The 25,315-nt window shown below is 35.8% G+C and overlaps 1 protein-coding gene across 1 annotated transcript in view; it reads left to right on the top strand.

Annotated features, from left to right (window-relative positions):
- The window catches only part of LOC132002106 (mitochondrial adenyl nucleotide antiporter SLC25A24-like), a 127,859-nt gene extending 104,179 nt beyond the window's left edge, over positions 1-23,680 (top strand). Inside the window, exons 4-13 of the mRNA XM_059377107.1 lie at positions 805-878; positions 1,424-1,539; positions 9,674-9,847; positions 11,396-11,493; positions 11,705-11,759; positions 18,041-18,148; positions 20,748-20,915; positions 21,022-21,035; positions 22,308-22,447; positions 23,562-23,680. Coding sequence (XP_059233090.1) covers positions 805-878; positions 1,424-1,539; positions 9,674-9,847; positions 11,396-11,493; positions 11,705-11,759; positions 18,041-18,148; positions 20,748-20,915; positions 21,022-21,035; positions 22,308-22,447; positions 23,562-23,680 — 1,066 coding nt within the window. The remainder of the gene's footprint in view (positions 1-804; positions 879-1,423; positions 1,540-9,673; positions 9,848-11,395; positions 11,494-11,704; positions 11,760-18,040; positions 18,149-20,747; positions 20,916-21,021; positions 21,036-22,307; positions 22,448-23,561) is intronic.
- Positions 23,681-25,315: the final 1,635 nt, after the last annotated feature.

The raw sequence follows: 25,315 nt of genomic DNA, 5'->3' as shown, positions 1-25,315 counted from the left end.
CCATAATCTATGCCATAAACATATTCATTCCTTCCAAAAGTTTCCTTTCGCTGTCTTATTTATAACTATTATTTTTGTAATAAGAATACTTTTTGTAGTTTATTTTATTTAGGTATAATTGACATATAACAACATTAGTTTCAGGTTTACAATGTAATGTGCTGATATTTGTACATATTATGAAATGATTATCACAGTAAGTCTCTTAACATCTGTCACATATGTAATTGTAATTAAAATTCTTTTCTTGTGATGAGAACTTCTAAGATTTAGTCTCAGCAACTTTCGAAAGCATGCAGCATAGTATTATTAACTGTAGTTACCATGCTGTACATTACATTTCCATGACTTATTTTATAACTGAAGTTTATACCTTTCAACCTCTTTCACCCATTTCACTCATCCCCTAAACCTTCACCTCTGGCAACCACCCACCAATCTGTTCTCTCAATGAGCTCTTTGTTTTTTTTCAATTTTTCATTCATAGGTGAGATCATATGATGTATGTCTTTCTCTGTCTGACTTATTTCATTTAGCAAAACGCCCTCACAGTCCATCTATGTTGTCTCAAATGGCTAGATTTCCTTTTGTTGTGGCTGAATAATATTCCATTGCACACACACACCACATTTTCTTTATCCATTCATCCACTGATAATCACTTAGGTTGTCTCCATGCAAGAACAATTAACATAAGATCTATTGTCTTAGCAACTTTTAAAATATTCAATAGAATATTCTTAGTACTTATTCTTAGAATATTTGTTATAAATGTCATAAGCTCTATTTTTGTTCTAAATTTCAGCATAGATAGTGATGGAACAATGACAGTAGAATGGGATAAATGGAAGTACTACTTTTTACTTCATCCTGCAAAAAGTATTGATTGAAATTGCTCATTTCTGGAAAAATCTACTGTAAGATTGCTTTGTATTTTACTCTATTTTTATTTTGCCATGAATATCATGGCTGTTATTATGACTACATAACCTCTATAATACTTCAGCCTCAGTAGCTAACATAACAATATTCTCTCCATATAATGTCCTACTAATTGAGTAAGGAGTATTAGTATATGTACAAACATAGCTACTACAATTCCTATGTTTACTAAAACCTAGAACTTAAAGTAGATACACATCTACTAGGGCCTACTCTGTGTTGAGAATAAATTACTCTGACAGAGTTAACTGTCCTAGGAAAGTGGAAAAATAATATACTTTTCTTTTTTCACAGAGTATATCACACATGATAGACTCAGCTCTCTGTCATGGGAAATGTAAAGCCAAATGTTAAGATTCAAAATTTCAGAATCAGAAAGGATCAGATATATAGTCTACTTGCTCTTTTTACGTAAGTACTTGACTCAGAGACGTGAGAAACAAATGAGGTTTCATAATCAAAAACTTGTTTTTCGTTTTTAGTTCTTGATGCAGGGGGTTACGTTAATCATTTATTCATGCATAATATTTGCATCCTCCTCTTCATAGACAATATAGGGGAGGACAAAGAGCATAAGCTTCAGAGTCAGATGCCTAGGGCTGGTGCTTCCGCCAACCACTAGCTATATAGCCTGGTGGTGGTTATTAAGGAGGGCACTTATTGCATGAAGCAGTGGGTGTGGTGCATAAACAATGAGTCTCGGAACACTAAAAGAATAAAGTATTAAAAATACCCCCCTCTGTGCCTCAGTTTTCTCAATTATATACTGGAGATAATAATGGTAAGAGTTTTGAGAATTAAATTAGTACATTAGCTAGTGAATTTAGAAAAGGGCTGGGCAGGTAATATATGGCTTCAATAAATATTACTTATTATGATAGGCGCTTATTCTAGTATGTGTAGTCTGTGTCTTAGATATATATATATTCTTAGGAATCATATAGTGTTTCATGTGTGTGTGATTAATTTACATAAGTGGTATTGTGCTAAAGGCCACAACAGATTTCTTACTTTGTTCACTCGGTGTTATGATTTTAAGATTGTCCTTTGTTGTTATGCGTTCATCTAGTTTATTGCTTCTAACCACTACATAGTATGCATTTAACACATCTTTATCCATTTCCCTAGTAATAGACATCTAAATCTTCTACAGCTTCATCCAAAACAAACACAAAAACAAAAAATTTCCTCTTTTGTACCTTAGAGAATTTCACCTGGATCTGAGTCAAAAGGAATATGCATTTGCAAATTTTACAGAGATTATCCAGTCTTAATTCTATGAAAGATAGCCATGTTATTTCCCAAATGACTTTCTATACTAGCTTGCATTCCCACCAGCAAAGCATGAATATTGTTTGGTATTATCCAGTTTTCTAATATTTTCCATTCTGTTGGGTGTAGAGTGGTATCTTGTCTTAATGTGCATTTCTAACATGTCTTCATAGAAGTAGTAGAGATTCACATGTTCTTTTCTACAAAATGTCTATTTTTATCTTTGTCGTGGTTTTTTTTTTTGAGATTTCTTGAGCTAGAATTGACCCAACATTGTAAAGTTAAGGTGTACAACATATGTGATACACTTATGTATTGTGAAATGATTGTCACATTTCCCTCCATAACCCTCATATAATTACCATTTCTTTGGTGTGGTGCTAACAATTAAGATTTAGTCTCTCAGCAACTTTCAGATATATAATACATTACTAACTGTAATCACCATGCTTTACATTAGATCCCCAGAACTTAATCACCTCATAACCAGAGGTTTTGTTCTTAGACCAACATCGTCCCACTTCCCTCATTTCCCAGCTCTTGGCAACTACCATTATAATTTGTTTCTACGAATTTGGCTTATAGATTCCCTATATAAGTGATATCATACCGTATTTGTCTTTCTCTGTTTGATTTATTTCACTTAGCGCAATGCCATTATGGTCCATCCACACTGTTGCAAATAGCAGGATTTTCTTCTTTCTAATGGCTGAATAATAATCCAATATGTATATATAGTGCTTATTCATCTACAGGTAGACACTTTGGTTGTTTCCCTAACTTGTTTTTTGTGAATAATGCTGCAGTGTACATGGAGGTACAGATACATTTTTGAGATCCCGATTTCTTTTTTTTTTAATGCTTTATTTATTCAAGAGAGAATGAGAGAGAGAAAGAGAGAGAGAACACTTACATGAGCAGGGGGAGGGGCAGAGGGAGAAGGAAACAAACAGATTCCATGATGAGCAAGTAGCCTGGCTTTGGGCTTGATCCCAGGACTCTAAGATCACATCTTGAGCAGAAACCAAGAGTCAGATGTTTAACCGACTTACCCAGGCGCCCCTGAGATCCTGATTTTATTTCCTTTGGGTTTATCAAGAAGTGGAATTTCTGGATCATATGACAGTTCTGTTTTTAATATTCTGAGGAACCTCATACTAATTTCCATAGTGGCTTAATTCCCACCAACAATGCAAAAGTATTCCTGCCCTATGGTTTCACTTATTTGTGGAGCATAACAAATAGCATGGATGACATGGGGAGTTAGAGAGGAGAAGGGAGTTGGGGGAAATTGGAAGGGGAGGTGAACCATGAAAGACTATGGACTGTGAAAAATAATCTAAGGGTTTTGAAGGGGTGAGGGGTGGGAGGTCAGGGTACCAGGTGGTGGGTATTAGAGAGGGCACGGATTGCCTGGAGCACTGGGTGTGGTGCAAGAATAATGAATACTGTTATGCTGAAAATAAATAAATAATGTTACATAATTGCAAAAAAAAGAAGAAAAGAAAGAAAAAAAAGTATTCCTGCCCTTCTCTCTCCATCCTTACCAACACTTGTTATGTCTTGTTTTGTAGGTAGTAGCCATTCTAACAGGAGTTAGTATCATTGATATTTTGATTTGCATTTTCCTGTCATTAGTAATGTGGACCATCTTTTCACATACACATTGTCCATTTGTATGTTTTTTGTTTTTATGAGAACTGTTTTGTTGTTTTGCCATTTTTTCATTAGGTTGGTTTTGTTTGTTTGTTTGTTTTGTTATTGAGTTGTATGAGACCCTTATATATTTTGGATATTAACTCCAAATCAGATACATTATTTGTAGGTATTTGCTGCTATCCTGTAGGTTGCCTTTTTCATGTTGCTTATTGTTTCTTTTACTGTGTAGAAGCCTTTACGTTTGATGTAGACCCACTTATTAATTTTTGCTTTTGCTTTTTTTTTTTTTTTTTTAGAGAGTGAGAGAGCAAGGGAGGGAGTGGTGTATGGTAGAGGGAGCGAGAGAACCTTAAGCAGACTCCATGCTCATTATGGAGCCTGATTTGGGGCTCAGACTTATGACCCTGAGATCATGACCTGAGCTGAAATCAAGAGTTGGATGCTTACAAAAAGCTTTCTGCTTTTGCTACTTATGCTCTTGGTGTCATATCCAAAAGGTCATTGCCAAGACCCATGTCAAGGAGTTTTTCCTTGTTTTAAGGAGTTTTACAGGTTCAGATATTCTGTTTAAGTTTTTAATCCATTTTGAGTTAATTTTTCCAAGTGGTTTAATAGCAGTCCAATTTTATTCTGGTGCATGTGATTATCCAGTTTTTCTAACCTCATTATTTTAAGAGACTATTCCTTGTCCATCGAATATTCTTGGCTCCTTTGTCAAATGTGAGTTTACTGTGTATGTGAGGATTTATTTCTGGGCTCTCAATTCTATTCCATTAGTTCGTGTGTCTATTTTTGTGCCAGTATCATACTGTTTACTGTATATGTGAGGATTTATTTCTGGGCTCTCAATTCTGTTCCACTGGCTTATATGTCTGTTTTTGTGTCAGTACCATACTGTTTTCATTACTCTAGCTTTGTAGTATAGCTTGAAATCAAGGAGTATAATGCCTCCAGCTTTGTTCTCTCTCAGGATTACTATTGTTATTTGAGGTTTGTGTTTCCATATGCATTTTAGGATTTTTTTTTCGATTTTTGTAAAAATAGCTGTTGAAAATTTTGATACAGCTTGCTATATCTATAGATATAATCTATAGATGGCTTTGGGTATGTGGACATTTAACAATATTAATTCTTCCAATACACAAGCATGATCTTTCCATTTATTTGTGTCATATTCAATTTCTTTCATCAGTGTTATTTAGTTTTTGTTGTGTAAGTCTCTTACCTCCTTGGTTAAATTTATTCCTGTTTTATTGTTTTTGATGCTATTCTAAATTAGATTGTTTTTTATATTTATTTTACAGGTATTTTGTTGTTAGTGTATAGAAATGCAACTAATTTTTATATGTTGATTTTGTATCTTGCAATTTTACTGATTCCACTAACTAGTTCTAACAGGTTTTTGGGGGGTTTTTTGGTGGAGTCTTTAGATTTCCTATATATAAAATCATGCCATTTGCAAAAAGCTTTTACTTTTACTTCTTTTATACTTCTTTTACTTTTATTTCTTTTACTTTTACTTTTACTTCTTTTATACTGATTTAGATTGATTTGGATGCCTTTTTGTTTGTTTTTGAGAGAGAGTGAAAGAGTGCATGGGGTCAGGGGGAGGGGCAGAGAGAAAGATTTTTTTTTTTTTTTTCTGAGAGAAAGAGAGAGCAGAGAGAGGCAGAGGGAGAAGGAGAGAATCTTAAGCAGTATCCACACTTGATATATGGAGCCTGACATGGGGCTTGATCTAATGACCCTGAGATCATGAGCTCAACTGAAGTCAGGTATCAGAGGCTTAACCAACTAATCCACACAGGCGGATTTTATTTATCTTTCTTTCTCAATTATTGAGGCTAAAACTTTCAGTATTATGTTGTATAGGCTTGGTTAGAAGAATGGTCATTGTGAGTTCCTGATCTTTAAGGAAAGGTTTCCAACCTTTAACCATTGAGTATTATGTTAGCCATGGGCTTGTCATATATGACCTTTAATATGTTGAGTTATACTCATCCTATACTCAATTTTTTGATGGTTTTAATTTTGAAAGGATATTGAATTTTGTCAAATGCTTTTTCTGCCTCTATTGATATGATCATATGATTTTTATTCTTAATTCTATTAATGTGATACATCACATTTTTTGATTTGTGAATGTTGAACCATCTTTGCATCCCAGGGATAAATCCCATTTATCGTGATCCTTTTAATGTGCCATTGAATTCTATTTGCTAATATTTGGGGGAAGATTTTTGCATTTATGTTCATTAGGACAACTGGTTCATAGTTTTCTTGTAGTGTCCTTGTCTGACTTTTGTATCAGGGTAATGCTGGTATTACTGCAACTTATTGGTGTATAATTGTTCAGAATAGTGTCTTAACCATTATAGTTTTGTAGTATCAGTTGTAATGTCTCCTTTTTTGTTTCTGCTTTTATTTGAGTCTTCTCTTTCTTTTTAGTTAATCTAGCTAAACATTTGCTAATTTTGTTTATCTTTAAAATAAAACAGCTCTTAGTTTTGGTGATCATTTGTTTTTTTGTTTGTTTGTTTGTTTGCTTTTGTTTCTGGTCTCCATTTCACTTACTTCTGCTCTGATCTTTATTATTTTCCTTCCTTCTACTAACTTTGGTCTTAGGTTTTCTTTTTCTAGAACCTTAAGGTATTATTTTTTTTTATTAGTTTCAGGGGTAGAATTTAATGACTCATCAGGTGCATATAACACCCAGTACTTATTATATCAAGTGCTGTTCTTAATGCCCATCACCCAATTACCCCACCCCCCCTCCAGTGACCCTTAGTTTGTTTTCTAGAATAAGAGTCTGCCTCCCTATTTTCATCTTATTTTATTTTTCCTTCCCTTCCCCTATGTTCATCTGTTTTGTTTCTTAAGTTTCACATTTGCATGAAATCATACATTATTTCTCTTTTTCTCACTAATTTATTTCAGTTAGCATAATCTGGTTTCTTATGGTTTAAATTTAGATTGAGGTTTTTCTTGTTTCTTGAGGTAGGCCTGTATCACTATGAACTTTCCTCTAAGAACTTCTTCTGCTGCATGCTCTAAGTTTTGGTATGTTGTGTTTCCATTTCTCTCAAGATATATATTTTTTTTAATTTCCCTTTTTATTTCCTCTTTGACCCATTCAGGGGCCTTATTCTCTTCATTATCTCCTTTATTTTTTGTATTTAAGGATCCTGCATTTAAATATAACATTTAACATAATTAAGCCAGTACCATTTTTTTAAAAAAAATGTAATCCTACTAAAGTCCCCTCTAACTACCTTATCCTTTTCTCTCTTCATGGCTACACTTCCTATTCACTTCTCAACTAATTGGCTTTGCTTTCACCACTTTGTAGAAATTCTTTTACTAAGCCAGTCTCCCTACTGTTAGTTCAGTGGATATATTCTAGATTTTACCACTCTCTTTTTATGTGTTCTCTTTAGCTGGCTTCCTTGACACTGCATTCTCCTAGTTTTCTTCCCCCCTTTCTGTCATTACTTTTCTGTCTCCCTTGAGAGTCTTCTTTTTCATTCTGTCTCTTATATATTTGTTTTCTTCTGTGTTGTATTTTCAACTTTTTTGGCCTCTCAATCTGTATGTATTTTTTTCCTAGGCAATCCTATTTATTTTTCCACATTGAACAACCAGATTTAGGCTAATTGATTTCCCCAAATCTTATGTCTCTAGAGCACACCTTCCTTCTGCATGTGCAAGCATTTATTGGATAGAGGTTGGGACACCTCAAACACATACCACATTGTTTGTCCCCTAGATATTCTTTTACCACTTCAATGAATGGCATCATCATCTTCCTAATTACCCATGTCAGAAATGCCAACATTATTCCAAGGTCTTGAACTTTCCTTTATCCTCCATCCATCCCTATATATAGCCTTAAAGTTTTTTTGTTTGTTTGTTTGTTTGTTTCAGATTTTTATTTATTTATTTGACAGACAGAGATCGCAAGTAGGCAGAGAGAAAGAGAGAGGAGGAAGCAGGCTCCCTGCTGAACAGAGAGCCCGACATGGGGCTCTATCCCAGGACCCTGGGATCGTGACCTGAGCTGAAGACAGAGGCTTTAACCCACTGAGAACCCAGGCGACCTTAGCCTTAAAGTTTTTAAAATATCTAATGTCTTCAAACAAATTATTATTTTTTTTGCCCAGAGCACTCTGCAAATAAAAAACCATGGAACACTACATCAAAAACTAATGATGACTAATAAAACATAATTAAAGGGGCGCCTGGGTGGCTCAGTGGGTTAAGCCGCTGCCTTCGGCTCAGGTCATGATCTCAGGGTCCTGGGATGGAGTCCCGCATCGGGCTCTCTGCTCAGCAGGGAGCCTGCTTCCCCCCCCCCCTCTCTCTGCCTGCCTCTCCATCTACTTGTGATTTCTCTCTGTCAAATAAATAAATAAAATCTTTAAAAAAAACATAATTTAAAAAAAAAAGAATGTTCCCTTGGTTAATCCTTACTTCTCTAGGGAGTTAGTACACTGTGATGGACAAGAAGGTAACCTTTGAGGTTAGAATACCTGGATTCATATTGCTTTGCTACTTCTAATTTACTTTATGTGAAAAGTGTTCCCTGACAGTTACACTTGTCTTCCCCCAACAAAAACAAAACAAAACAAAATCCTACAGTCTATTAAATGTCTCTGTACTATGGTCTTTTTTTTTTTAAGATTTTTATTTATTTATTGGACAGAGAGATCACAAGTAGGCAGAGAGGCAGGCAGAGAGAGAGGAGGAAGCAGGCTCCCCGCTGAGCAGAGAGCCTGATGCAGGGCTCGATCCCAGTACCCTGGGATCATGACCCGAGCTCAAGGCAGAGGCCCAACCCACTGAGCCAGCCAGGTGCCCCTCTGTACTATGTTCTTAAAATACTTTTTCTGCTACCCTTGTTATTGTACTTATTCCTCTGTATTATAATTGCTTGTTTCCTTTCCTATATTTTGTATTATACTGTAAACTCCCAGAGGGGAGAAACTTGCTTCCTGTGCCATATTATGAATACACAACCCAGCACCTGATGTATTAATTTATTAATTCAACAAAAATTTTTAAAAGATTTTTATGTGTTTATTTGACAAACAGAGACCACTAGTAGGCAGAGGAGCAGGCAGAGAGAGGGGGGGAAATCAGGCTCCCCATTGAGGAGAGAGCCCAATGCGAGACTCCATCCCAGGACCCTGAGATCATAACCTGAGCTGAAGGCAGAGGCTTAACCCACTGAGCCACCCAGGTGCCCCTATTCTACTCAAGTATTAAGCATATTTCTAAGAATTGGCAAATAAGTTATTTAGAGTGTGTTATTGACTGATTCCTCACTAGAGGTCATGTTGTCTTACTATCTTTATTTTACCAAATAATGGATTGTCAATAGTAGTTTAAATAGTGCATAGTTTAATCTGTTAACTTTCATAATTAAAATTTAGTATTTGCTGAATACTTTCTTCACAAGGATACAAAAATTAATAATTCACAATCTAGTGAGTTTAAATTTGTAATTAAACTTGCATACTGGGGTGTGTAATTGTCTTTTGGGTTTTTTTGTAACATTGGTGACATTTGGTAATGGATTATTAATAGGTTTTTTGGTTGTTTTCTGATCTTATTTATTTGTTACTTTTAGAAAATCTTACTTTTGACAGACTCAAATGTAGAAGTAGGAGCTCTCAGAGGTGATAGTCTCCATCTCTTGACAATCTGATGTTCTCCTTTGGCTTCCTTCCTTCTCTTAACTAAAAGTTCAGCATGTTCTGTGTACTCTTTATTATTTTTCTTAGTATGCTTTTTCTTCATAGGCATTGTTTGTGTTGCAAGGTATGTGGAGCAATGAGATGCTGAATGCTGGGCACTTGGATCCTGGGTGTTTCGCCCTCTTTGTTAACAGGCTTTCTGACACTGTATTGGTGGGCATCATCTTCTGCAGAGAGATTGAAAAGTTTGCAGATCCTGCTAGCTCTTGTGGGCAACAAGTGATGAGGCACAATAGAATCAGCCAAGGAATATCCTTCTGCTTTTTTTACACTTACCAAGTTGTGAGCACTCAGGTCTGCAGCCACAGAGCACCCCTGAACAGATTTGGGTTTGCTTTCTCCAGATCTCCTGTATCTATAGCAGGAATGCCCCATACTCAGTGGCAGTGCTCATTTTATGAATAATTTGTATATTGTTTTTTGTTTCTGTGATTAACAGTATAGCATGAGCATGTTTGCATGGTATTTCAAATACTATTCAAATATTTCAAATATTTGTGTGTTCTTCAAATACAGGTTTTAATGACTATATTATTTCAAGTGGTTATTAATTTTTTTAGATTATTTTTTCCTATTAGACATATAGGTGGTTTTTAAAACTCTTTTAAAATCATAATTCATAATAGTTCATAATGATGAACATTATTGTTTATGAGTTTTCATATTTAGGATTATTTATTTAGAAAGACTTCCTAAAAGTTAAGTAATGATAAAAACATTTTTAAGCCTGTGTGTATGTGTGTGCATGTGTGTATAATGTTACATTCCTTTCCAGACTTTTTCTTCCCACAGATGAGAATGCCCATTTCACCTTGCTCTCCTATTATTCTGTTTCAGTGTAGGCAGGGTGGTATTTTATTAATGTTCTAATTTTTGCTTTCTTAAAAAGAACATATTCTCATTATAAAAATAATACATTAGAAAAATGGGAAGATACTGAAAAGTGGAATGGAAGACAATAAAGTGGCCTGTAATTCTTGTGTATTAGTTCACGAGGGTTGCTGTAACAGAATATCGTAAACTGGTTTATACAACAGAAGTTTATTGCCTCACAGTTTGGAAGTCTGGAAGTCTGAGATCAAGGTGTCTGCACAGTTGGTTCCTTCTGAGGGTGATGAGGAAAGGATCTGTTCCAGGTCTCTCCTTGGCTTGTAGATGGCGGTCTTTTCTCTGTGTCTCTTCATGTTGTCTTCCTTCCTCATATGTCTCTGTGCCCAAATTTCCCCTTTTTTAAGGATATTAATCATAGTAGTTTTTAGGGCCCACTTTAAGTCCTTACTCTAACTTGATTATCTCTGTAAAGATCCTGTCTTCAAATATGGTCACATTCTGACACATTAAGTCTTCAACATATAAATTTTGGTGGGGGCACAATTCAACTCCTAACACCTTGCTACCCAGAAGTATCTGCTATTGAAAGTTTGATATATTTTCATCCATTCCTTTTTCAGTACATGGTTTAGTGTTCTCTTTAATAATCTTGTAATATTTTAGCAGCAACAACACATTTTGTTTATGCAAAAATTCTCTGGTAATTAAATCATTCCTGTTCCCTTGAAGTTGCCCTCTTTGATGTATGAGATTAATGTATATATTTGGGGACAAGAAAAAATTAATATATCAATTTTATATGTCTCTAAAGTACAATAAAAATGGTGTGTTCATAGATTTCTACATTTATGTATTATTATTTTATTGGCAATAATAACATCAATGCTATATTACCAGCAAAATAAATTTAAAAATAAATTTCCTGTACCTTTCTAGGTTCATGGTTTAAAGTCCAGGAGAATGAGATTGATTGATGGGTTTGAACAGATGTTGAAAGAAGGAGGAATTCTTTCTCTTTGGCGGGGAAATGGTGTAAATATTTTTTTTTAAGATTTTTTTTTATTTATTTATCAGAGAGAGAGGGCGAGAGAGCAAGCACAGGCAGACAGAATGGCAGGCAGAGGCAGAGAGAGAAGCAGGCTTCCCGCGGAGCAAGAAGCCCGATGTGGGACTCAATCCCAGGATGCCGGGATCATGACCTGAGCCGAAGGCAGCTGCTTAACCAACTGAGCCACCCAGGCACCCCAATATTTTTAAAATTATACGTGAGACAGCTCTCGAGATTGGAGCCTATGAACAGGTAAAATGTTATCACCTATGGAATTTTATGATAAAGATCAGATTATATATATATTTTTAAGATTTTGTATTTAATTTTTAAAAATTTAGACTTCAATGAGAGAGAAAAGAAGAATGTGCACAGCAATAGATATCACTGTAAGTACAGGCATACCATGAAGATATTGTGGGTTTGGTTCTAGACCAGCGCAATAAAGCGAGTCAAATGAATTTTTAGTTTCCCAGTGCATATAGAAGTTATGTTTACACTATACTGTAGTCTAGTCAGTGTGTGATAGCGTTAGGTCTTTAGGGGCGCCTGGGTGGCTCAGTGGGTTAAGCCGCTGCCTTCGGCTCAGGTCATGATCTCAGGGTCCTGGGATCGAGTCCCGCATCGGGCTCTCTGCTCAGCAGGGAGCCTGCTTCCTCCTCTCTCTCTCTCTGCCTGCCTCTCTGCCTACTTGTGATTTCTCTCTGTCAAATAAATAAATAAAATCTTAAAAAAAAAAATAAAAAAAAAATAAAAAAAAAACTTTATATACTCTAATTAAAAGAGCTTTATTGCTGAAGAATGTTAAGCATCACCTGAGCTTTCAGTGAGTTGTAATCTCTTTCTTGGTGGAGAGACTTGTCTGGATATTGAGGACTGCTGACTAAGCAGGGTGGCCATTGCTGAAAGCTGGAGTGGCTGTGGCAATTTCTTGAAATAAGACAGCAGTGAAGTTTGCCTGATTGATTAACTCTTCTTTCACAAACAATTTATCTGTAGCATGTGACGCTGTTTGCTAGCACTTTACCCACAATAAAACTTTTTTCGAAATTAGAGTCAGTTCTCTCAAACCCTGCTGCTCCTGTATCAACTAAGTGTTGATACTAAGTCTAAATCCTTCATTGTCATTTCAACAATCTTCACAGCATCTTCACCAGAATTAAATTCTATCTCTAGAAACCACCGTTTTTGCTCATCTATCAAAAGAAGCTCTTTATCCTTGGAAGTTTTATTATGAGATTGTAGCAATCCAGTCCCATTTTCACACTCCACTTCTAATTCTAGTTCTCTTACTGTTTCTACGATACCTGCAGCAAATGTCTCCACTGAAGTCTGGAACCCCTTCTTCTACACTCCTGTTAATTTTGGCCTCTTCTCATGAATCATGAATGTTCTTAATGTCATCAAGAATGGTGAATATTTTCCCAAAGGTTTTCATTTTACTTTGTGCAGATTCATCAGAGATATCTGTGATATCTCAAGAGTTTCATGTCCACTGCTATAGACCTTAAGAACAGTCATCTTTGGGTCTTTCAACAAGGACTCTCTTCTTCTCTTAGAAACATAATCTACTAGTAGGTTCTCCAGTCTCATGATAAACTCCACTGTAATATTTCCACCTTCCTGAGTCTTCCTATTCTTTCCTCAACAATCTGCCAAGACTTCAGCATCATCACCTTGCTTACTATCAGCCAGAGCTATGTCTAAGCTTTAAAAATCAGTTCCAGCATCATATTAGGATAGATTTCAGGAGTCCTGTGCCATGGGAGAGTGCTCCACATCAATAAACTCTTCCCTATCCAGCATTATATTCTATCCCTCAGATCCCCACCATTAGTACTCTTGTGACCCACTGTCACACTCCTCCTCTGGTTTCTTCCAGTCCATAATAACCAAGTCCTTGGGCTATCTGAGAATTAACTCTACATAAACGGTTGGCTAGAAGGCAGTCAGAGGTGGGGGGGGGCAGTGGGACAGATTGTGAGAAGAGCAAACATCCTTTTGATAGGCATCTGTCTCTTTGAGGCCTTTACATGCATGGCCTGCGTACAAAGAGAAGCTGCTCTGCTCTAAAAGTGGGAAGGGGACAACTTTTTGCCAAACTGGAAGGTGCTGGTGAATTTGGGAGCTCAAATTTCTTAGGCATATGCACCCACATGTTCCCATCCCATGTGTCAGGATCCTGCTCCTTCCCAGTGAGGGTCCTCACGTTAGCATAGGAGACCTTTTGAGGTTCTAAATTGTTTCCTTCATAACTATGTTACCTTTACATTTATATCCTGGGCCTGATTTTTAGCACTATGAGGATCTCTCAATGCTGCTATGAAGACCTCACAGTGTTCATAATGTGCTTAATGGTGAAAGTTAGATGACTTATAACCTTGACATTTTCTTCCTTCAAAGTTTCTAAGATAGTGAATTAGAATCAGCCAACTCCACAATCTTTATAACTGTCCCCATGCTATTCAAGTATTAGGGCAACTGAATAATATAATACTTTTCTGTCTACCAGTACACTATCCCAAGCCACGAGGACTATGAATTTTAGTAATTGTAATGCCACAGCATACCACAGATTATCATTATTCCATTTGCCAACTAAGAGCCAATTGTTGTCAAGTGGCTGGTGAGTGATCCAGTTCTAACAACATCAGCAGACCTACTCTGTAAGAACACTTTTCATTTTGTTGATTTTCATTTTGTTGATTTTCTCTGTTGATTTCCTATTTACAATTTCATTAATTTCTGTTCTAATTCTTTTTATATTTTTTCTTATCATTATTTTGGATTTAATTTGTTCTTTTTCTAGTTTTCTGAGGTAAAAAGTGATTATTATTTATAAATATTTCTCTTTTTTAAAATATACATATTCAATGCTATGTATTTCCGTCTAAGTACTACTTTCCACTCCTTTGATAAATTATGTCTTCATTTTCATGTAGTTCAAAATATTTTTAAACTCTTCTTGAGATTTCTTCTTTGACCTGTGTGTTATTTAGAAGTGTGTTTTTAAACCTCCACATATTTTGGTATTTTTAAAAGATTATCTTTCTTTTACTGATTTCTAATTTTGTTCCACTATGGTCTCAGAGCAGCCACTGTATGCTTTCCATTCTTTTAAATTTGTTAAGGTGGGTGTTATGGCCCAGAATATTGTCTTTCTTGGTGAAAGTTCCATGTGAGCTTGAGAAAAATGTGTACTCTGCTATTGTTGGATGAAATCGTCTATTGACTCAGTTACATACAATCGACTGGTGGTGATGTCAAGTGCAGCTATGTCATTACTGATTTTTTTTTTTTTTCTGGATCTGTCCATTTCTAATAGAGGATGCTGAAATCTCCAGCTATGATGGTGGATTCATCTGTTTCTTTAAAAAATTTTTTTTTTTATTTATTTGAGAGAGAGAGTGAAAGAGAGAAAGCACAAATGGGATAAGGGTCAGAGGGAGAAGCAGACTCCCTGCTGAGCAGGGAGCCCAGTTGCAGCTCTTGATCCTGGGACTCTTGGTTCATGACCTGAGCCGAAGGTGGACACTTAACCACTAAGTCACCCATGTGCCCCTGGATTCATCTATGTCTCTTTGTACTTCTATCAGTTCTGACCTCATGTAGTTTTATGGTCTGTTGCAAGGAACGTATATGCTAAAGATTGTTATATCTCCTTAGATAATTAAGCCCCTTATCAGTATGTAATGCCTTCTTTAGCCTAGATAACTTTCCTTGGTTTAAAGTCTGCTCTGTCTAAAGTTAATATAGCTACTTACACTTTCTTTTGATTGAAGTCAACATGGTATATTTTTCCCTATTCATTTACATTTAACCTATAAGTGTCTTAATCTCTAAAGTGGATTTCTTATATATAACATATAAGTTGGGTGTTGTTTTTTGAGCCACTCTGACAATCTCTGGCTGTTAATTGGTACATGGGACCACTTTTGAAGTGATACCAATTACTTTAGTTTGGATTCCCCCTCCCATAAAAAGTCTGGATACAGCTAGTTTATTCGTGAAGAAGCAGGAATAAGGAAGCAGGGGCGGTGAGACACAGAAGGAAGAAAAGCCAATACAAGGGTACATACGTGAGGTTTCAGTTATACGCAGTAGGGGCTTGATTCTTTAAGGAACTTCTAGGATGTGTACAGAATTATTCCCAGAATTATCTATCTGAAGGAAGAGAGCTGGGCCATTTATCTGCCAGTTTCTGTCCCATATTGTATGAAGATTGCTCTTAGGAGTTTAACTTCCCCAGACTTCTGGGCTGGACAGGCTCCCCCAGTTTCAGAGAAGGCCCTGAGTCAGAAAAGCAGAGAGATGAGAGGATTTTTCTTTTGATAGGTTTCTGTCAGTGAAGTGAGTCTGTGAGTCTGCACAGAACTGTCCAGATTTGATGTGGGGCTCTGGAAGGGTCTGCCATGGCTAGCAAAAGCCTGCTTAGGTTTGGGGCCTGAGAGTTGCTTTGGAGATCAATGGAACATAGGGTTTTATGGGCTTTGCTTATGGATTTTCTAGCATACCATTCTTTCAAAAACCTCCTATACCACTTCTCTGTTTGTTTCCAGTCAACATCACGTGGAGTAGCCATATCTAAAAATCTCTTCTCTGATGTTTTATTTTCCAGTTCCTGTGCTTAGTCATTCATCCTCTTTCTCATTTTTATAGCAGGCTACATTGGTGTCAACTAAAACAATAGGCTGGAATTGGATGGCAACACCTGACTTTGTCAGCTAGGCAAGCTCTTGGACATCTAATTTCCTTCTGTTGGGGTACAGAGCAGGTGGCTTTTCCTACTTGGAAGCCCACCATTCTTGACTACTGAGCCAGCCTAAGAAAACTTCCTTAGCAGAGCTCCATTTCCTTCCATTTCTACTTGCAAATTGGCTTTGGAGAAGGCCCTATGGCTGAAAAGTAGAGAGATGCATTAGGTCATGTGTTAATAGATCTTGCTAAAAGCAGCGAGGAGTGGGCAACACTGACCAACATTCTGAGGTTTACAGTCAGTTTTCCTAGCACTTCAGGCTCAAAAAGCACACAATCTACTTTCCAAATTATCACAGCAGGCAGTTTTATCAAGCATTTCCACAAAGCATTAGAAAGATCATCATCTTCTCAGACTGCAGTATCTGTGTCCTAACAATAAAGCCAGTGTCACATATTTTAGGTTTAAGTTAATGGTAGTACCCTGTATCTAGTAACAAATTCCTGTTCCTGTTTGGGTTCATTCTAAGCTGTTAAAACAAACAGATTCCAAAGTACAGTAGCTTAAATGAGATAAAGGCCAGTGGTCTAGAGTTAGTGGTACAGCTCTGCCATCTTCAATATATTGCTTCCGAGGTTGCTTCCATCTTTGCCATTCTTTTGATTGAAGTCAACATGGTATATGGTGGAAGAAAGATGAGTCTGGGGCAGGCGTCTTTAAAGAGATGTCAAAATTTGCATACTCAACTTCCTTTCATATCTCACTGGCCAAAATTAGTCACTTAGCCACACAACCTAGCTCCAAGAAAGGGCAGGAAATGTAGTTTGCAGCTGTGTCAGCTCTGTTACTAAAAGGAAGAAGATATCGGGTACAGGGAACATATAGCAGTCTCTCATATTAACTGAATCAATCACACTTTTTTTTAAGATTTTTATTTATTTATTCAACACAGAAAGATCACAAGCAGGCAGAGAGGCAGGCAGAGAGAGAGGAGGAAGCAGGCTCCCCACCATGCAGAGAGCTTGATGTGGGGCCTGATCCCAGGACCCTGAGATCATGACCTGAGCCGAAGGCAGAGGCTTAACCCACTGAGCCACCCAGGCACCCTTCAATCATACTTTTTCATGGAGAGGCACTGATTTGAGAGCTCGAGTTAGTTCATAGAGAATAGCTGAATTATATTGATGATAGGCCTCTAGAAAAGGCAAACAGGAAAACAAGAGAATCAGTTTGCTAAGGCTGTCTTGGATCCTAAATGAGTTCCCAGCTTCAGTCTCCATGAAACTTGACTTACTTTAGTTCCTATGAAGCCTGACCTCTGTGCTGATATTTGTTTTCCTTATTTCTACATGTGTTATTGCAATAACCTCCCTGCTACTTAAGCTAACAAGAGTAATCCCTTGTTCCTTGTAAGGGAAAGAGCTTCTCACATTGTTACTATTCTTGATTAACCTGTAACCAAATATTAAGTACCCTGCATATGTAAGACCTGGAGTGAAAAAGAGATAACAGATACAGTCCCTGACTCCTTTTTTGTCATTTGCATGCTCTCTATGAAATAGCATATTCATGAGTATGCTTAAGTGATTTAATGTTGTTAACTCATTCTGTGGGTAAAAAATAAGGGAAAAAGGAGGCCGAATAGAGAAGTCTCACTTATTATCTCAGACAACTAATGGCATAAAAATTAAAATCAAGTATTCCTCTAGATGCTAATGTCAGGTTTCTGGAATACTTTTTCAAATAATTTTATACTACTAATTAATGTTATAAACTTAGAAAAAATATGTATTCTATTTCAGCAATATTATACATTTCAATACTTTTATTTATACAGTATAAGAATTGGCTTAGTTTTGATGGTGCTAAAGTAGAAATTATTGAGAGATTTATATCTGGCTCATTGGCTGGTGCAACTGCGCAGACATGTATTTACCCCATGGAGGTATGTATTATTATAAAATTTTAAGTAAAGTAATACATCCAGTTCAAAGTATAACTTTTAAAAAATATTTATTGAGGGGCGCCTGGGTGGCTCAGTGGATTAAAGCCTCTGCCTTCGGCTCAGGTCATGGTCTCAGGGTCCCAGGGTCGAGCCCCACATCAGGCTTTCTGCTCAGCTGGGAGCCTGCTTCCTTCTCTCTCTGCCTGCCTCTCTGCCTACTTGTGATCTCTGTCTGTGAAATAAATAAATAAAATCTATAAAAAGATGTTTTAAAAAATTTATTTGAGAGAGAGTGAGGGGCGTGCAAGCCAGGGTGGGGCGCGGGGCGGGGCAGGGGAAGGGCAGAGAGGGAGAAGGAAGAAGCACATTCCCTGCTGATCTGGACTCCACTCTGAGCTCAATCTCACAACCTTGATATCATGACCTGAGCCAAAATCAAGAATTGGGTGCACAACTGACTGAGCCACTGAGGTCCCCCCACAAACTATAACTTTCAAAATAAATGAAAATAGATCAGAATTTTATATAATAAACAGCTTTATAGCTACAGTATTTAAATCTCATGCCAAGTGTTAATTGGCCCTTTTGTCTGTTTATTTGGTATCAAGGTAATATTGTAGATGTATCAAGAAGATTAAAAAAAAATCATTGCTTGCATGCTTGATTGATAGAATCACTTGGTCATTAATCAGATCAAATCTGTATTGCACAGACACTAAGTTTAAGGTATTTTTCTAGATGCAAAGACAAATCAGACAGGCATTTTGGTCATGAAACTTATAGATTAGATGGGGAGATAAAACATTATGTCAATAATGATGATCCAAAATATAAAATATAAATTCTAGAAGAGAGGTCAATATGAAGTGCTATCAAATTCAGAGGGGAGAAATTATTGCCAGCTAGGAGCTTCATGAAAGACGTGAATAGAATATATGAGTGTGGCTTAGATTTTGGACATTCAGAGATAATGAGGAAAGGCCTTTTAGGTGGAAATAATGACTTAAGCAAAGGAATGGAGGCAAAAGAACAGATACTTCAGTTTGGACTGGATAATACCATGGATAATGGGTTGGGGCTAGATCAGAAAGGTTCTTGAACGCAGTGTAAGAAATATAATTTCAATTTCTTTAAAAAAAATAAGCCATCAAATACTTTGGAACCTGAAATGTAATCTTGGGAACGTTGTTTTAGAGTGAGAGAGACTAGAGAAATGAGCTAACTACATACAAGAGATGGTGTGAAGTGATAGTAAAGGCTTAACGTCCGATACTGACTAGAGAAAATGGACTCACGTTAGAGCCATCTTGAGAACCGACAGCCTGACGCAGAAAGGAAGAGGGAGGAAGAGGGAAAAGAAGAAGGCAAATTTCTGTCTGGGTTGTGTGCTTGGGTGTTTAGAGTTACATCTGAGTTACATCTCTAATAGAATTCAAGAGTGGTGGAAGTAGCCCAGACTACGAGAGAGTGATGAGTTCAGGTTGGTATGTATTTAATTTGAGTCGTTGGCAGATACCCACGTTATGATTTTCAGCAGGCAGTTGCAACTGTGATACCGAGATTTGAGAGGTTTCAGGTCTTGATGTGTCATCAGCAAAGAAGTGCTAGTTAAAGTCATGAGATTACTTAGAAAGAAAGTAGAGGGTTTGTTGCTATTGTTTGTTTTGTTTTGTTTCGCTTTTTAATACTGAAAAGAAAAACTTTGAGAAGACCTTAATTTAGGGAGTAAGTGGGGAAAAAAACCTGCCAGGGAGTACACTGCCCTGGGGAGGGTGGAGAGTTTTGAGAATGAGATTATCCAAAGCATGGGGTGGTGCAGAGAAGTTCTCAAAACAAAGCCTTCCAACTGATGACTCAGAGCCAGCTCCATCAAGATACACAGTTTGCCCAATCAAGAAAAGTTCATGCTTTTTTTTTAGTTGTGGCTCTTTTAGAGAACCATTTCTCGAAAGTATTTTTAGTGCTCCCTTAAATTAGATTAATGGAAATTAAGAGGACAAGGAGTAAGTTTCTATCAGGAGAATTGCACAGGAATGTTGATCACAGACAGACTACTGAAGCCTACTATTGCCTTCATAGTGCCTGTTATGTTATTACTTTATGAGCACGTTTAATCATATTAAATGGTTATTGTTTATCCACCTCACTGTTACAATAGTTCCCACAGTATATATTTTAAGTATATACAGAATGTTATTTTTCATATTGCTTCTTCACTTTAGCATGACCATACATATATATTTTTAAGTTGGAATTTGGCTGTAGTTGCTTTATTTTGAGGCAACAGCGTTATCTCAAGTGAGTTTGTTTTACAGTATGTTGCCTTATAGCACATTAAATGAGTTTGAGCAGATGTTATCAATTAAAACCACAGTGATTCATTACATTTTCCTGTTTAAATAATTTTTTTAAAACTGTACTGCATTAGCTGTTTATAGTTAAAAGCCAGTTAGGGAAAAGCTAAAATTATATTTAAGATTACTTTCTTTTTTGATTTCTATGATAATTACTAAACATTGTATATAATGCAGTTTTCTGTATTGCTAGATGAGTTGAGTGAATCTGATCAACATATTTTTATAATATTCTTCACATTTAGGTTCTAAAGACCAGACTGGCTCCAAGTAAAACTGGACAGTATTCAGGGATCATTGATTGTGGCAAGAAGCTTCTGAAGGAAGAAGGTGTTAGAACATTTTTCAAAGGTCATATTCCTAACTTGCTAGGCATTCTACCTTGTACAGGCATAGATTTTGCTGTTTATGAGGTGATTTTATTCTCATAATATGACATTATGTGTTAGATTTGAAAATGTGGCATAATAATAGTCTTCATTCTAAAAATCTAGTTGTAAGTCACTTTACATGAAGTAGTTTCTGACCAAGAAGTCTGGTTGAGTTGAATGGATTTATTTGGCTGTTCATTTTATATCTTAATTGTCTAGTATTGTAACAATAACTTTTTGGTTGGTATTTTGTGTGAATTAGGCTTTACTGATAATATTTATAGACTTAAATGCTGATATGATGGTTCTCAACTTTTGGCAAGTGGTATCACAATCGTATGAAAGATAGCCATTTTTTTTTAGGACTTAAAAATGCATATATCTTTTATAGATGTTTAAAGAATTGAATAATATAGTAGGTATTTCTTTTCTTCTTTTTTGCTTGCTTCTGTAGTCTTATTAAAATAAATTTGTTCCTCCTGTTTATGTTGGGCTCCCTCCATTCTTTTATTTCTTCAGTTCAATATCTTTTGCTTTCTTATCAGAGTAACAGTGATGTTACACATTTCTCTTTTTACCATTCCATGACTAATTGCACTGAGTAAAGACATTTTGAAATATATTTTTTCAAAAGCATCACATTATATATTTCATAGTAATTGTTTCAATATATAATGGTAAAGCTGTAACCTTTGATCAATGAACAGTTCTAAAAGCATTTAGTGATCTTTTAACCCACTATTTTGAAATAATTTCCTCTAGCCACTTTTATTCAAGGAAAAGCAAATTTGGAAAGATGAATCTCTCTTAAAAGTTCAGAAAATGTAGTTTTATTAACCTAAAGTGGATTATGCAGTCTTCTCTACATTATTCTGTTTATCCGTCTGAGAATCTCCAGAATTTTGCTTGGGTCTTGAATGTCATTACAAACCAAATCAACTAGGCAAATAGAACAAATAAAACCAAAGAAAACAAAAGCACACAGAGAGATGCAAAACATCTCAAACTAAGATGAGAACTCAAACTAAGGTTGTCTGAATAGATTTTTTTGAAAACATCTGTGTGCCCTGTCCCTGATAGGGCAGTATGCGGGTAATCTCCTCTGTACATGGAGTTGGAACAATCTCTTGTAAAGATTTTAGAGAGAACAGTTACAAAAATCAAGCGGTTAAGCTTGACTCTTATTTATCAGTGTTATGACTTGATAACTCAGTTTCTCTGAATTAGTTCCTCATTTATAAAATTTGAAAAGTGGAGATGACCATATGGATTTGTCAAGTTTCTATAGGGATTAAGTGAGATAACATCTATGAATTTATGCTTAGTATAATTCTGTAATCAAATTTATTTATTGAAATTGAGTGAGCGGGGAACTTTATTCTATTTAGACTTGCATAGTGGTTAAAGGATATTTACTACTATCTTCTCTGCCAGCTGTTGGCTCGAACATCACGTAAGAGAGTCTGTAGACCCTGGGATAATGATTTTGCTGGGATGTAGTATATTGTCTCACACATGTGCTCAGATAGCCACCTTTCCTCTGACCCTTTTCAGAACTCACATGCAAGTTCAAGGTGAGTTTTTTTTTTTTAATGAAGTAATAAGTTAAAAGGTGGTTAAGAATAACTTTAATGAAGTATGAATAAAAATTAAGTTAAAAATTATTTAAAATAATTAAGGTTATTTTAAATGAGTAGAAATTAATGATTTTAAAAAATAGGAAAACTGGAGAATTGATAAATCAAAAGCAGACTCTGATTTTTAAGGCACAAATCTTGAGTTTATTGTTTTATTATAGAGCCTTTTGTTAATTTTAGATTTTATTTCTTCTCCAAAGTTCTGCTTGGGACTTCACACATTTCCTTCAGTTACTAATGATCTCTTTAAGGAGTTTATAATTGGTAAATACCATGACAAGCAATAGAAAAGATTTTGCTTTCTTCAAACTAAGTCAACAGTAACTCAATGTGAACACGCAGTTTCCCCTCTAGTTCTGCTCTCATTGTTATATTCTGCATCAGGAATGTAATACATTTGTGGAATTGAAATTGTATTGCAATCCCCCTAGTAAGGAGATATTAAGCAGAAGGGAGGGTATCTGTTTTGCTCTCTCAAGTGAAAGGTTAGAAATTTAGATTTTAAGAAAATACCTTTATCACCTTTTAAGAAGAGGGAAAAAAAAACCTAACATAATTCTTTTATTATCTTCCTTAGCAAATTATTTAAGGAGTTTTGTGGTGATGTTCTCTTTTCTCCTCTTTTTAGTAATATTTTCAGATTTAATTTATATTGCAATCCAGGTGGGGAATCTCTGTATCCATTCCATCATCCACCCATTGCCCTATCCAAGTATTTGTGTCATACGCATTTCCAAATGCTCCTTTGTATTTTATATCTGTGTTTTTCAGTATGGTAACCGCTAGTGACACATGGCTATCAGACACTTGAAATGTTGCTAATTCAATTAAGAAACTAAATTTTTAGTTTTACTTAATTTTACATAATTTAAATTTGAGTAGACACAAGTGTCTAGAGGCTATATTGAACAGCACAAGACCATTCTATAAGTAGGGAGAGAGTAATATTCTAAAGTAATTTTAGCCTCCATAATTCTCATAAATCATTGGACTATCTTAATGTACAAAGACTGAATATTGAATTACACTGATTTTTTTTTTCAATTTATAGCACTGGAAGAAAAAGAAACGACAACTTCTATGATTCATCTCATTCAAGAGATACATAACAACAAAGGAAAAAGGAGATTTTTCAGGGATCTCACCCCAAATATCTGCTTCCTGCAGTAGGCATTAGCTATGTAGTTTATGAAATAGTGGGACAACATTTGGGATTAATTTAAAAGTGAAATATCAAATTGTTGTCATTACCAAAATCACTTAGTTGTAAGATAATACCTGACTTATAAAGAGAAATTTGTCTTTTCCTAAAAGGGAAGACATATCAAATAATTGTTAAAACATTTTTTCTTTATTTCCATTATAAAATTTATAAATTAAATCATCATTTTAGTAAAGTTCTTTAATAATATAAAATCCTTAATAGCCGCAGAATTCCATTCACACTTCCCACTACTCTCCCTTGAATCCTAACTTGAAACTTCTTTTTACTGGCTTCGGATATACCATGGTAACATTATAAAATATTTGGTCAGCTGTAGCTGCTTGTGTTAACCTTTTTCTATTTAAATAATTTTTTGAAAAGCTGAGCTTGAAAATGTTTTATACACTAAAACAAAAATCACTACACTTAAAATCGGTGTTACAGCCAATGATCACAGTATCTCCTTTTTAAGCAAAATGAAACATTGGTTTCCTAATTTCTTCACTGTTCCTTCTATCAGATTGTGGGCAGAATAATGATAACATGATAACCTCTTTCTTCTCTGGCTACTTTATTTGTAAATATAAACATTGTTGGTTCATTTTTATTCTTGATATTTTTGGCTGTTATAGACAAGTCAATATTGAGAACAAATCAGCACCGGACAAATTTTTGTTTTATCTTCTGATTGAAAAAAATTTGAAAGGAAGAATTTTAAATATTAAATCGATTATTTCATACTTGTTGAAGCAACTCTTTTTTTTTTTAATGTTCAGTTAGCCAATGTACAGAACATAATTAGTTTTTGATGTGGCGTTCATTGATTCATTTGTTAAGTATAACACCCAGTGCTCATCACAGCATGTGCCCTCCTCAATACCCATCATCCTGTTACCTCTCTTCCCACCTTCCTTCATTCTGAAACACCCAGATTGCTTCTTGGTGTCCCTAGTCTCTCATGGTTCATCTCCCTCTCTGATTTCTCCCCCTTTGGATTTCCCTTCCTTCCCATATGGTGGTCTGTGCTATTGATTATATTCCACATACGAGTGAAACCATATGATAATTGTCTTTTTCTGCTTGACTTACTTCACTTAGCATAATCCCCTCCAGTTCCATCCATGTTGATGTAAATGGTGGGCATTCATCATTTCTGAAGGCTGAATAATATTCCATTGTGTATATGAACCATATCTTCTTTATCCATTCATCTGTTGAAGGGCATCTTGTCTCCTCCTACAGTTTGACTATTGTGGACATTGCTGCTATGAACATTGGGGTACATGTGCCCCTTCTTTTCACTACATCTGTATCTTTGGGGTAAATACCCAGTAGTACAGTTGCTGGGTCATAGGGTATCTTTCTTCTTTTTTTTTTTAAATTTATTTATTTATTTTCAGCATAACAGTATTCATTATTTTTGCACCACACCCAGTGCTCCATGCAATCCATGCCCTCTATAATACCCACCACCTGGTTCCCCAACCTCCCACCTCCCACCCTTTCAAACACCTCAGATTGTTTTTCAGAGTCCATAGTCTCTCATGACTTACCTCCCCTTCCAACTTCCCCCAACTCCCTTCTCCTCTCTAACTCCCCAC

The sequence above is a fragment of the Mustela nigripes genome, chromosome 14 (genome assembly GCF_022355385.1).
Source record: "Mustela nigripes isolate SB6536 chromosome 14, MUSNIG.SB6536, whole genome shotgun sequence".
Taxonomy (NCBI): Eukaryota; Metazoa; Chordata; class Mammalia; order Carnivora; family Mustelidae; genus Mustela; species Mustela nigripes.
Note: the sequence above shows the minus strand (reverse complement) of the source record. Positions and strands in the feature narration are given on the sequence as shown.